The sequence below is a fragment of the Dendrobates tinctorius genome, unplaced genomic scaffold, assembly GCF_039654945.1.
Source record: "Dendrobates tinctorius isolate UK_male_01 unplaced genomic scaffold, ASM3965494v1 ptg000028l, whole genome shotgun sequence".
Taxonomy (NCBI): Eukaryota; Metazoa; Chordata; class Amphibia; order Anura; family Dendrobatidae; genus Dendrobates; species Dendrobates tinctorius.
Window position 1 is genome coordinate 3,274,903 of NW_027361696.1, and position 14,065 is coordinate 3,288,967.

At 44.9% G+C, this 14,065-nt stretch overlaps 1 protein-coding gene across 1 annotated transcript in view; it reads left to right on the forward strand.

Moving 5' to 3' along the window:
• FLI1 (Fli-1 proto-oncogene, ETS transcription factor) overlaps nucleotides 1–14,065 on the forward strand; it is a 119,407-nt gene that overhangs the window by 80,785 nt on the left and 24,557 nt on the right. The window contains exons 3-5 of the mRNA XM_073569977.1: nucleotides 1,937–2,085; nucleotides 2,862–3,065; nucleotides 9,262–9,330. Coding sequence (XP_073426078.1) covers nucleotides 1,937–2,085; nucleotides 2,862–3,065; nucleotides 9,262–9,330 — 422 coding nt within the window. The remainder of the gene's footprint in view (nucleotides 1–1,936; nucleotides 2,086–2,861; nucleotides 3,066–9,261; nucleotides 9,331–14,065) is intronic.

The window sequence follows — 14,065 nt, forward strand, 5'->3', positions numbered from 1 at the left end:
GGCTAAAATAACATTTTTGTGGGGAAAATGTGATTTTAATACTTTCACGGCTCAACGTTATAAACTTCTGTGAAGCACCTGGGGGTTCAAGGTGCTCACCACACATCTAGATCAGTTCTCTGAGGGGTCTAGTTTCCAAAATGTCACTTGTGGGGATTTTCACTGTTTAGGCACATTAGAGGCTCTCCAAAAGTGACATGGCATCTTCCAATTGTTCCAGCAAATTTTCCATTCAAAAAGTCAAACGGTGCTCCTTCCCTTCCGAGCTCTGCCTTGCACCCAAACAGTGGTTTTTGCCCTCATTTGGGTATAGACATGCTAAGGAGAATTTACACAACAAATTTTGGGGTGCATTTTTTCCTGTTACCCTTGTCCAAATAAAAAAAAACTGGATCTGAACTAACTTTGTTGTGAAAAAAAGTTAAATGTTTGCTATTTTGGCATCTTTGCTTTCCATTCGTATCTATGAATATTGATAACTATCTGAATATACATGTCTTTATCCATATTGTTATACATGTTATATCTGTATGTGACATTTTTCTTGAATAAAAGATTTTCGGAAAAAAAGTTAAATGTTAATTTTTTTTTCCCACATTCCAAAAATTCCTGTGAAGCACTTGAAGGGTTAATAAACTTCTTTAATGTGGTTTTGAACACCTTGAGGGGTGCAATTTTTAGAATGGTGTCACTTTGGGTATTTTCTGTCATATAGACCCCTCAAAGTGACTTCAAATGTGATGTGATCCCTAAAAAAAAAAAAAAACATTTTTGTAAATTTTGTTGAAAAAAATGAAAAATCGCTGTGCACCTTTTAACCCTTATAACTTCCTAACAAAAAAAAAAATGTTGGTTCCAAAATTGTGCTGATGTAAAGTAGACATGTCGGAAATGTTATGTATTAAATATTTTGTGTGACATATCTCTATGATTTAAGAGCTTGGCAATTCAAAGTTTGAAAATTCAAATTTCTGTTTTTTTTTCCACACAAATAAACTCATGTAATATCGAAGAAGTTTTACCACAATCATGAAGTACGATATGTCATGAAAAACAGTTTTCAGAATCACCAGGATCTGTTGAAGCATTAACAGTTATAAATACATAAAGAGACAGTGGTCAGAATTGTAAAAATTGGACTAGTCATTAACGCGCACACCACCTTCGGGGTAAAGGGGTTAATCCTTGCTTAACGCAAACCCGTCAATCTATTCATGCTGCTCAAACGGCAATCAGCGTGAATTACAGCCAGGTATATTGTTCCCGAAAATGCTGTGTGATTTAAAGAAAATATACTTTGGAGATCTGGCCAGTGACCATGCTTGCCAGGCTCCGTCCCTGGTCGATAGCATACTAGTCCAGCTCCGTGCCTGGTTGACAGCATACTAGTCCGGCTCCGCCCCTGGTTGACAGCATACTAGTCCGGCTCCGCCCCTGGTCAGGTTTTTTTAATGCTGCTAGATGTGAATAATAAAGAGACCTGTCACCCATATCTAGCAGTGCTGAGAGGAGCTGGTCGGAGGCAGAGTAATATGGTCTCCAGCTATAGTCCTCGGCTTAATCTCAAAAGTATATTCTCTCTTAAAAAGCCAAAGTGTTTCAGAGAATATTATACCTAGCTGCAATCATGCAACCGGTTATGATTCATGCTGCGAGGAGTTTGGGCAGTGTGAGTTAAAAAAAATTAATAATCTAATCATTTTCGGCAGCAAATTGTCCTGTGTAACCAGTATGTGTTGCTGAGAACAATGACCGCCTGTGCGCACTAAACTATCTATATCTGATCTTTTGCGTTCATAAGTGCAGATCAGCAGTCCTTTAACAAGTGCAGGTCACCCACCTTTATTGTTGCCTGTACAGTCTGTGTTTATACATGAAGCTCTGAGCAGGATTTTATCACTGGTCTCACACTGACTCTTCTTTTTCTTCATCTCAGGGAGTCTCCTGTCGACTGCAGTGTGAACAAATGCAGCAAACTTATCGGATCTGAGAACAATGGAATGACTTACAATAGCTATATGGACGAAAAAAACATTCCTCCACCCAACATGACCACGAACGAGAGGAGAGTCATTGTGCCAGCAGGTATCTCCACCTATTTCTCTACTCACACCATCAGATATAATACACTCACAAGATCCAGTATAGTATTCCAGTGGAGGGGAGAGGTGTACTGTAGTAATAATTATAAAGACCTCTCTATATTAGCAGAAAAGTGCAGGACTGCTGGCATCAGTGTTTTATATGCACACACTGACGAAGTAGCTAAGAAATACTGTATATCAGTGATGCTCAGATAAGGTGTTACCAAAGTGCGCTTGGTTGCTAACCAAGTGTCTTCAGCGTGCTCGAAAAATACGTTCGAGTCCCCGCGGTTGAATGTCTCGCAGCTATTAGGCAATTCTTGCATGTGTTGAGCCTCTAAAACTGGAACATATTTTTTCAAGCTTGACGAAGACACTCTGTTAGCACCTGAGTTTGCTCGTATAACACCTTATCTGAGCACGTTCGCTCAGCACTATTGATACTATCCCTGAAAGGATAATGTACTTGTCTGTGTTACTTCATATGATATTAGCTCGTTGAATGGGTTCACATGAGACATGTTTTTATTCAGGACTATTTATAAAAATCTAGCTGAAGAGCCCTATGTGGAGTGGGCGTGGATTCGTACATACACACATATATACACTCAGCTATATATATATATATATATATATATATATATATATATATATATATATATATATATATATATATAATGGAAGCCGTTTGATACAATGTAGCAATTTTATGAGGTTTTTTTGTGACATCAAGATCAGAAATCCTTCAATAAAGTATCCTTTCCCTTCCTCCTTCAGATCCCACCTTGTGGAGTCAAGACCATGTGCGGCAATGGCTAGACTGGGCGATCAAGGAGTATGGACTCATAGACATTGATTCATCCTTATTTCAGAATATGGATGGCAAGGATCTCTGTAAAATGACAAAGGAGGATTTCCAGAGGAGCACATCTGTCTACAACACAGAAGTTTTACTTTCTCATCTCAGCTACCTCAGGGAAAGTAAGTATCAGCTCAGCAATGATGGGCTCAGGTGCTTTCTGTATAAATATGAAGCAGGAGTGATGATTATATATATATATATAGATGTGTCCAACAGTCACAAGGGCCGTGCCTACTTATATAGTTATGTAGAAGGGGTCTTATCTAAGAGCTCATCTCTCTAGTAATAGTCTGAACTTGGAAGAGCTAATAAATGCTTCACACATTACTAATTCCACAGTGTCTGCTGATAATTTGGAGACCTCATAGTCCATGTACTTGCATGTTTGTTATGATCATTATGGGTCGCCCTCCCAGGGTTGTGGGGTACTCAGTACTGGGCCCGATGAGCTTCAATGGGAGATGTCACGGCAGCTGGGACCCGGCCCGTGGCCCTGGGCGCTCAGTGTAACAAAGGGGAAATGTTCAGTGTGCTTATGATGATTAAAGTTTATGAATGAATGAGTCGTGACGCCACCTGTGGTGTTCGGCAATGAAGATGTTAAGCCAACGCTGCAGACAGATCCTCTGGAACAGATGGTGGGGTGCAGCAATGATGTTATAGCCCTCCACAGGCAGGGCTGTAGTCCCAGGGCAGTGAGATGAAGTGACACGTAGATGGTGTAGTGTGGGGCGCAGGGCTAGGCACAAGGATGTAGCAGTGCTGGGTGTGTTGATGCAGGAATAAGTGGAGGACACCAGGGCACGTAGTTCCAAAGCTTTACTCACAGTCTGTTGCAGGTACAGGTGCCTGCTTCGGTGCCGTGTCCTCCGGGTCAGGGGCTCAGCCAACTTCCAGGCAAGATGAAGCACTCCTTTCCAACACTCCACCAACATATATATGCCTTTTCTGAACGTCTCCCTCTTAGCGCCTTTAATGAAGTACTCACAGTGCTGAGTTACACTGGAGTTCCTCCTGTCAGATGTTCCTATGAACTCTACTTGTACGGCAGACAGCTGTAGCCTGCTTCGGGGACTCCTTACTACCTAGTCCCGGCTCTCTATCGTAGCTGTTGTGCCCCCAAGTCTAATGTGGGAATAAAGCGGTGACAACTTCTATTCCTCTGGTGTCTGCTGCAGGACCATTAGTATCCATGCAACCTCGGGGACCGGACCCCGGCCTTGCGCTTAGAACTTGGGACGGGTTCTCCTCTAACCCTGATCCTTAGTTCTCTTCTTCTCCTCACGTTCATACTAATCCTTTCCTTCTTATCGAGAGTCAGGCTTTCTATCCAAGTTCCTTTCCTGTGCCAGCGGACCCAGGTCACTGAGGTCGGCTGCAGCACTTCCTTCATCCATCCCTCTCAGGGGAGCTTCTCTCACAGACTGACTCTGTCAGACTGACTAAATCCTAAACTCTTCCCGCTCTTTTGATGCAACCTAAACTCCACCCGCCTCCCAGCACGCTTCTTGTTCCAAGCAGGGAGCCACCAAAGGGTGCTTTGCTACACTACTGTGTTGTGTGGGATGCAGGTGTTGGAGCGTGGTCAGGTGTCTCCACCTTACCTGGATGGTGGGGTACCACACCTCAGGAGGAGGTGCAGTACCTCTGTGGTGACTGAACCCTCCGGGGTGCCACATACCCCCCGTTAAACACAGCACGTCCGTGGGCTTCAAAAGAAGCAAAGATGGACAAATACAGGAACATACAAAATTTTTGTAATGCTAAATAAACAGTTCTTATCTAAACTTCCCAATGTGGGACGCACTGACTCTTGAAAGTTGCAAACAATTTTAACTATCTATATCTTACTACAGTTCCTAATTCAAAGTGCTATTTCAAGTATTATCATTAACACATTCCTTCATCACTTCTTCTTTCACATTTTCTACTTCCTATTATTAACCTTGAGTGACAACCGCTGATGCCTGGTTCGTCACCTGCATCTTTCAAATCTTTATCTTTATTCAAATTTTTCATTTCTTTATTAAAACATTCCTAATAGTTACTGCTAATAACTAGATTCTGTATAAAAGTTGATCTCTATATATTAATACTTTCATGAGGCACATTATAAAATACTTCACATCAAAATGTCAATAATTCTTGTAAGTGCTGGACACCGCTCCCAGCCGGGATCTCTTGCAGTATCCTTTTGGTGGGAGCCATGCTCCAAGTGAGGTAGTCCTTATTCCAAAAAGGGGCTATGTAAAACCAAGAAAGGGCACCTAAAGAGGTGCAACTATATACATTACAGTTACGGATCATTCAGTGTCCATGATCTCCACAGCTCAATAAGAAAAACGCTGCCAATAAAACTGGGCAACAAAACTGGAATCAACAGGGAACATCATGATAACAAAAATAGAAAAACAGGCACAATGGTGCAAATACCCTCCTGGGTAACAGAGTTAGTTTTTGGTATGCTCTTTAATGTTGGTGGTCCCCTCCTGGGGTACTGGAAGCTGATGACTTGGGCTGCTTCCAGGGAAGAACTTGTGAACATCCTCTTCCTGCTTGTGGGTTCACATAGCACGAGGTGGTGGCAGCTGGTACCAATGGATGTTGTTCCTCAATTTCAGGCGGTACTGCAGTTAGCGGCACTACTATCTGTTGCTGCCGGTATAGCGCCATTTGGGTGCTGTCACTTGATGCCTGAGCAATCACTGGACTGTTTCTGTCCACAGGCACCGTCCCTAACACCAGGATCATGGTCGGGGCAGTGACCGTACCTGGTGGTCCTCGATGAAGCTCCGGTTCCTGCGCGGGTACAGGGTGGCGAACAATGGCAACCATAACCCCTGAGGCTGCCTGGTAGACGGACAGCAGCTGGGTCGGTACTGGTGCAGGGTTGACGTCCACCAAGACCTCCGGGGTGGACATGCGTGGCCGCGCCAGGTCCGGGTAGAGCCTCAGCCCTTGCTCCACCGCTTGCTCCGGGACTCGCATGTATCTCCTTCTGGCAGGCCACATCCAGTGGCAGCACCGGTTTGGAGGTGGAGGTGGGCACTGTAGATGGTATCGCAGCGGTCGTATGCCCCTCTGGGGCTGCCTGGGAGCAACTGGTTTTTCTCTATCGCGTTCTCCAGGCCTCCGCCCGTCCTCCGTGATGGCGTTCTCTCTCTCTTCCTCCTTCTTCCCGGGCTCTTTTCCCGCCACTGGCTCTCACCCCTCCTTCTGAGGGCGGCGTCTTCTTCCTACTCCTCCATACCAAGCCAGTATCCCAACCCCTCGGGGGGTGGGCCATGTTGCAGTTGCATAGAAGTTCAGACAGGGGAGGCCCAGGACTGTTCGCGGTCTTTTCTTAGGACCACCCATATTGTCACGCCCTTCTTCTCCGCGCCGGCGGCCATTTTTAGAGTCCATTTTACAGTCTATTAAATTGGTTATTCTACACATTCTCAGCAATGTTTAAGTCCAATAAATCCTAGGCAAACAGAACCCGGTGGCACCAGGCTTCATCATCCTGTTCGTGACACAAAGTTGGGTCGCCCTCCCAGGGTTGTGGGGTACTCAGTACTGGGCCTGATGAGCTTCAATGGGAGATGTGATGGCAGCTAGGACCCGGCCCGTGGCCCTGTGCGTCCAGCGTAACAAAGGGGAAATGTTCAGTGTGCTTATGATGATTAAAGTTTATGAATGAATGAGTCGTGATGCCACCTGTGGTGTTCGGCAATGAAGATGTTAAGCCGACGCTGCAGACAGATCCTCTGGAACAGATGGTGGGGTGCAGCAATGATGTTATAGCCCTCCACAGGCAGGGCTGTAGTCCCAGGGCAGTGAGATGAAGTGACATGTAGATGGTGTAGTGTCGGGCACAGGGCTAGGCACAAGGATGTAGCAGTGCTGGGTGTGTTGACACAGGAATAAGTGGAGGACACCAGGGCATGTAGTTCCAAAGCTTTACTCAGTCTGTTGCAGGTACAGGTGCCCGCCTCGGTGCCGTGTCCTCCGGGTCAGGGGCTCAGCCAACTTCCAGGCAAGATGAAGCACTCCTTTCCAACACTCCGCCAACATATATATGCCTTTTCTGAACGTCTCCCTCTTAGCGCCTTTAGTGAAGTACTCACAGTACTGAGTTACACTGGAGTTCCTCCTGTCAGATGTTCCTATGAACTCTACTTGTACGGCAGACAGCTGTAGCCTGCTTCGGGGACTCCTTACTACCCTGTCCCGGCTCACTATCGTTGCTGTTGTGCCCCCAAGTCTGATGTGGGAATAAAGCGGTGACAACTTCTATTCCTATGGTGTCTGCTGCAGGACCATTAGTATCCATGCAACCTCAGGGACCGGACCCCGGCCTTGCGCTTAGAACTTGGGACGGGTTCTCCTCTAACCCTGATCCTTAGTTCTCTTCTTCTCCTCACGTTCCGTACTAATCCTTTCTTTCTTATGGAGAGAGTCAGGCTTTCTATCCAAGTTCCTTTCCTGTGCCAGCGGACCCAGGTCACTGAGGTCGGCTGCAGCACTTCCTTCATCCATCCCTCTCAGGGGAGCTTCTCTCACAGACTGACTCTGTCAGACTGACTAAATCCTAAACTCTTCCCGCTCTTTTGATGCAACCTAAACTCCACCCGCCTCCCAGCATGCTTCGTGTTCCAAGCAGGGAGCCACCAAAGGGTGCTTTGCTACACTACTGTGTTGTGTGGGATGCAGGTGTTGGAGCGCGGTCAGGTGTCTCCACCTTACCTGGATGGTGGGGTACCACACCTCAGGAGGAGGTGCAGTACCATTGTGGCGACTGAACCCTCAGGAGCGCAACAATTACATGACGAGGCATTCCGCGGCTTGTACTTACAGATAGCTGAGTATTTCTAAATGAACTTTTAGAACCAGACTTTTCAAAGGAAGCAGCAAATATGCATGCTCAACTATATTCAAAGCTCTACTATCGCTTTATTCAGTTTTTGGATCATCGACTTAAATTCTTGTAATCAGTGGCCCCTAAGGACCATCAACTGCAGCCCCTGCATACACTGAGACATATAGATTTGTTTTAATGACTATGTGCCAAGATGTTCAACACTTTTCACATACTTCATTTGGAAATAAGAGTATCAAATAGCAAAAAGGAATGCTGCCGTTGACGGAAATTGCCTGTATTAGGTTCTCAATGTAAATTTTTCCCCCAGTTTCCATATTTTTACTTATTTGTTATTCATTTTAATAATGTGGCCGTGTGCATATAGTATATATAGTATATATATACTTGCCACCATCCCGCTTAGTTTGGATCTGTCCCTCTACTTGTAGCAAACATTACAGTTGTGCACTTTACTGACCCACATCCACAGAGCAGGAAATAACTGTCTGCGCCCCACTCATGAGACAGAGTAGACATCTGTGTCCCATGTGCCACAGGTCTCAGACACTGCTCAACCACCAATGACCCCTGACCCACTGGGGTCACCATGTACTGGCAGCAATGGCTGCTGGCATTCTGTGCACAGATTATCCCTCATGGTGATAAATCACAATTGTCAACAAATATTTCCTTTCTAATATTTCATTTGCTACAACCATGGCCATAACTCATCTCCCAATTAGTATTAAGCTGGCAAGTAATGGTGACTACATCATGTTTAAGGGTATAATATCCCATATATGATAGAAAGGTCTTGTGAAAGAGCCATTTTATATGGAGACTTGCATTTTGCTTCAATGTTTTGATATCCGTAAACTGAATTGTCATGTCCAAAACGTCTTTAATCCATAGGACTAAAGTAGATGCAGATGCGAATGTAATGAACGGTTGCTTGCATTTCTATGACCTGCACTAGTTTGCAGTTCAAGCTTTTATGCTTTCATATAAACAGATTGACTTAGACGAGCCTAGTAATTTACAGTACAGAAAGTGTCCCCCTTCTCCGGGGTTGCAGTAGGAGGAGGATTGCTGTCTGCATTTCACATAGCAATTGCTTCCAGATTTTAGGACATGAAATACTTGCATGAACCGAGAGCCTCGTTGGAGGTAAAGCCGTCAATCACATAAGGCTTGTTGGACTGACGCATGGTATGGATACAGGTCCCTATTCTGCAAGCAATAACAAGTAAATGATGTAAATGAAACATAGAAAGAAGCGGTGTTACTTTCATTAATATTTATCCATTTTGTGACTCTTGAAGGTTAAAAAAAAAATCACAAAATGACAGCATGTTGTAAGTAGGCCATGCTCATCATCTGTGGTTATCCAGATGTAAAGTTCCTCATGTCTTGTAGTAACTCGCGCTCCTATCCATAGTATTAATGTGTCCCTATGCTTCCTTTACATTCAGGTAGTTCATCATTGGGCTATACTGCACCTTCACACACAGACCAGTCCTCACGGGCGACACCTAAGGAGGGTAAGTAGGCAAACACTACTTGTCCTGCACATTGTGGACCGTAAACTAAAAAGGAGTAATTTCCCTTGAAGTGTTCAGTGTTGGATGCATTGGTATTTTTTGCCTTAGATGATCTTTGGCCAGTTTTCAGTTGGTTGCACATGACGTGCAGAAGGTATGTGTCAAGTTTTTGGCTATTCCATATAGGTTACTACACAAAAATGTAGTTATAGGATCAGTGCCCCTTAGATTCCAGGTAATTATTTATCATCACATTCTGCGTATTATTACTGTGACTGCTTTCCTGAGATCTGTATAACTGCTTCATCTATCGCTGTACTTAGATGTACAGAGATGGTCAGCATGTGAAGGGACGGACTGCTGATGCCATGTGCTGCTCATTTTCAGGATTCCCTATTTAATTGGGTTACTTTTGAAAGCTAATGATGTAATGATCATTTTCCCAAACGATCATTATCACAATATCTGATCAGGCCAGCAGAGTTGACCAATATAGTGATGCAAACAGCTCAGGAAACATCTACCACATACTGACTGGTACTAGTGTCGTAGCTGCAGTCTCCCAGCATTCCGTGCTTGTTCAGTGTCTGCACAGAGTTAGTACTGGTAATCTGCTTTTGGGAAGTGTCATCATCCTCACAGTGACCATCTATAATAATAAATGCCCTAAGCAGCTTCCGGTTGTAACAACTTCCATCCAGTGGTAACCGATGACGTCACCGCACACCTCTTTCCATGTTAACCCTCAACACACCACTCCTCCTCAACACACACACTCCTCTCACCTTTCACCATCTCCACTCACGACCCTTTCTCTCACTCCGTCTCTCATAATCACGCCGTCATCGCCGCTGATCCACGATCCCCGACATCTTCTTCCCCGGCGCCATCCTGGATCCAGACGTCCTCCACGCCGGCGACATGTTCTTGCGTCGACGCCATTTTGGATCGGCGAAATACCGCGATAGTCAAGATGGCGTCGCCGCAAGAACATGTCGCCGCGAGGACGACGTCGGGATCCAAAATGGCGTCGGCGAAAACTCGCGAGATTTCGCCGATGCCATTTTGGATCCCGACGTCGTCCACGCCGGCGATATGTTCTTCCGGCGACGCCATCTTGAGTATCACGGGATTTCACGATACTCAAGATGGCGTCGCCGCAAGAACATGTCGCCGGCGTGGACAACGTCTGGATCCAGGATGGCGCCGGTGGAAGATGTCGGGGATCGTGGAGCAGCGGCGATGACGGCGTGAGTATGAGAGACGGAGTGAGAGAAAGGGTCGTATGTGGAGTGAAAGAGTGAGTGGAGATGGTGAAAGGTGAGAGGAGTGTGTGTGTTGAGGGTTAACATGGCAAGAGGTGTGATGCTATCGCATCCTCCTGATGCGATAGCATCGGGCCATAATCTAGTGGATAATAATTTTACCAGTAGATCCTGGGCTTTAGAGTGTCACTGTGGATATATCTCTCTAGGATATGGCAGTTTCTTCCACCCTAGCATATATAATGCTGCTTCCAGTATATATTGTGATCATAGGTGAAACAGTGCTGCCATTCTGTACACTGCAGATATATGGATGCACAGCTCTGGCAAAAATTAAGAGACCACCACATCAAAACCCTGTCATGGGCAACCCATTCTCCATACCTCAACCCCATTGAAAACCTCTGAAATGTAATCAAGAGGATGATGGATAGTCACAAGTTATCAAACAAAGAAGAACTGCTTACATTTTTACACCAGAAGCAATGTGAAAGACTGGTGGAAAGCATGCCAAGACGCATGAAGGCTGTTTTTAAAAATCATGGTTACTCCACAAAATATTGATTTCTGAACTCTTCCTGAGTTAAAACGTTAGTATTGTTGTTTCTAAATTATTATGATTTTTTTTTTTTGCATTATGTGAGGTCTGAAAGCACTGTTTTGTTTTGTTTTATCTTGACCATTTATCCTTTTCAGGAAAAAAAAACTATTAATTGCATGGAAATTCAGAGACATGTTGTCAGAAGTTTGTAGACTAAAAGAACAATTTACATTTTACTCAAAAATCTATATATATAGAACTGAATGTATGTGTGTATCACCAACCAATCACGAAGCATCTTTCATTTCACCAGAGCTGTTCAAAAGAAGCTGAGCTGTGATTGGTTGCTATGAGCAACAGTTTTCCTTGCACACAATCACTAAGCATCTCTCATTTCACCAGAGCTGGTTAAAAGAAGCTGAGCTGTGATTGGTTGCTATGAGCAAATTTTCCCACTTGACAACACCTCAGCAGTCACTGACTGGATGGGAGAAATCTGGCATCCATGGGAACATAAGCTCCCAGCCATTGTCTGCCCCCTCAGAAAGGAGCACAGATCACTTTGGTTTTGACCCCAGGCCTCTCTTAAGGGATCCCCAGTATGGAAGTTAAAACCGTTCCACTCAGCTCTGTGGTTCTGACCCCAGGGTCTCTTAAAGGGATCATTGGTATGGAAGTTAGGGCAAATCCACTCTACGCTTTGGTACTGACCCCTGGCCTTTTTTAAAGGGATCTCCAGTATGGAAGTCAGGGCAAATCCATCCAGCGCTTTGGTTCTGACCCCAGACCTCTCTTAAAGGGATCCCCAGTATGGAAGTCAGGGCAATTGCCGTCAAATGCTCTGGTACTGACCCCAGGCTCTCTTAAAGGGATCTCCTGTATGCAAGTCAGGGCAAATCCACTCAGCGCTCTGGTTCTGATCCCAGGCTTTCTTAAAGGGATCTCCAGTATGGAAGTCAGGGCAAATCCACTCTGCGCTTTGGTACTGACTTCAGGCCTCTCTTGAAGGGATCTCCGGTATGGAAGTTAGGGTAAATCCCTCAGCGCTCTGATTCTCACCCCAGGCCTTTCTTAAAGGGGTCCCTGGTATGGAAGTTAGGACCGTTCCACTCAGCGCTCTGATTCTGACCCCAGGCTGACGGGATGATATGGGATATTGGGGTAGTAGTCCGGTGGCTCTGGCTGACGGGATGATGTGGGATATTAGGGGTAGTTGTCCGGTGGCTCTGGCTGATGGGATGATGTGGGATATTAGGGGTAGCAGTCCGGTGGCTTTGACGGGATGATGTGGGATATTAGTAGTCCGGCGGCTCTGGCTGACGGGACGATGTGGGATATTAGTGGTAGTAGTCCGGTAGCTCTGGCTGATGGGATGATGTGGGATATTAGGGGTAGTAGTCCGGTAGCTCTGGCTGATGGGATGATGTGGGATATTATAGTGATTGTGACTATGCGGAATGGGCGGGGCTCTACTCTCAGCTTTATATATATAGATATAATGATTATAATTTGTTATAACTAACTGTAGGTAGTTACTATGCCCGGGCAGCGCCGGGCTCTTCAACTAATATACCTATAAAGAGACAAATCAGACAAACTTAACATTTGAAAGTGGTCTCTTAATTTTTGCCAGAGCTGTATATGGACTTGGCTCGTATGAGTTGTTATAAATCTGTGGCACTGGGTCATCAGCATTACCGCAGAGGAGGTATTACTTGAGATCTGATGGGAGAGAACACATCATATTCTCATAGCAGATTGATCACACTGTTTTTCTTTATCATTTTTTCCTCCCTGATAATCTTCAATGAATCTCAGTGTGGACTGACAAAATAGCTTTGTTAGCATAAGTAATGCGCCTCCAAATCTGGAAGAGAGCGGAGACTGTGGTTGGGAGGGGGAGGGTTGAGATGACATCAGAAGACGTCTGGTTCGGGGGAGCATGACAGGTCTCGGGGGAACCCATAGAACTGAATTAATAGTGTTAGTTAACCATGAGAAACAGAACTACCTCTATGTGGAACAAGAGAGGGACGGACAATTTATTTCTAGAGGACAAAATACATTCAAACAATGCAAGAAAGTGTCTTTATATGGCCAATTCTGCAAAATATGCAAAGAATGGCTCCTACAGAGAGCTACTCCTGAAAAATTACAAGTTATTACCTTAGTAGATGTCACATACATACATTGGCCAGAGTCGTTGTGCCTGCCTACGACCTGTCATTTAGCCTGAATCTGATGGGACGTTCAGCACTGAAAACAGGCAATCATCCCCACAGAGCAGAACACTACTGCAGCAGATGGACCAGGGATTGAGAAAGGGGATTCTCCAGAACGCGCTGGCGTTTTATGGTCGGTCACATTAAACTTTGATATTCTAAATGGGATTCTGTAATAGCATTGTGTTAATAACTAGCAGATACAATGGCAGATCTACAAATTCAGAGACATTACACCACACCAGTACACAGGTACCTCACTGCCTCAACCACAGAGCACGGGAAAGAGGTTTGGCCACAAATAATAGGATTTACGTCCACTTCATGTACAGCAATGTTCTACATCCGAGGCAAGACTTCACACAGCCTCTCTTTTCCCTGTGATATTCCAGAATTCTTCTCTTCCTGTTGTCTTATGACCTGACCTTTTGTATGAAGCTCTACGGTTCACAACCTCCTTTTATTTTGACCAATTCCTGAAATAAACCGCTTTAGTCACGGAGTGATTCGTGCTCGCAGTTAATTGTGAAAATTTATAAATAAAAAAATCTCCGATATCAGAACACCATAAAGTAGTCTTCATTTGGGAAAGCCCCACAGACAGTAAATGAAGGGTGGAAGGCATGCACAGCCCAATGGGGCACTTCAGAGCCCTATTCCAGGAATCGGTCAGGGTTTCCGCAGTAAGGCCTCATACTTACTGGTGA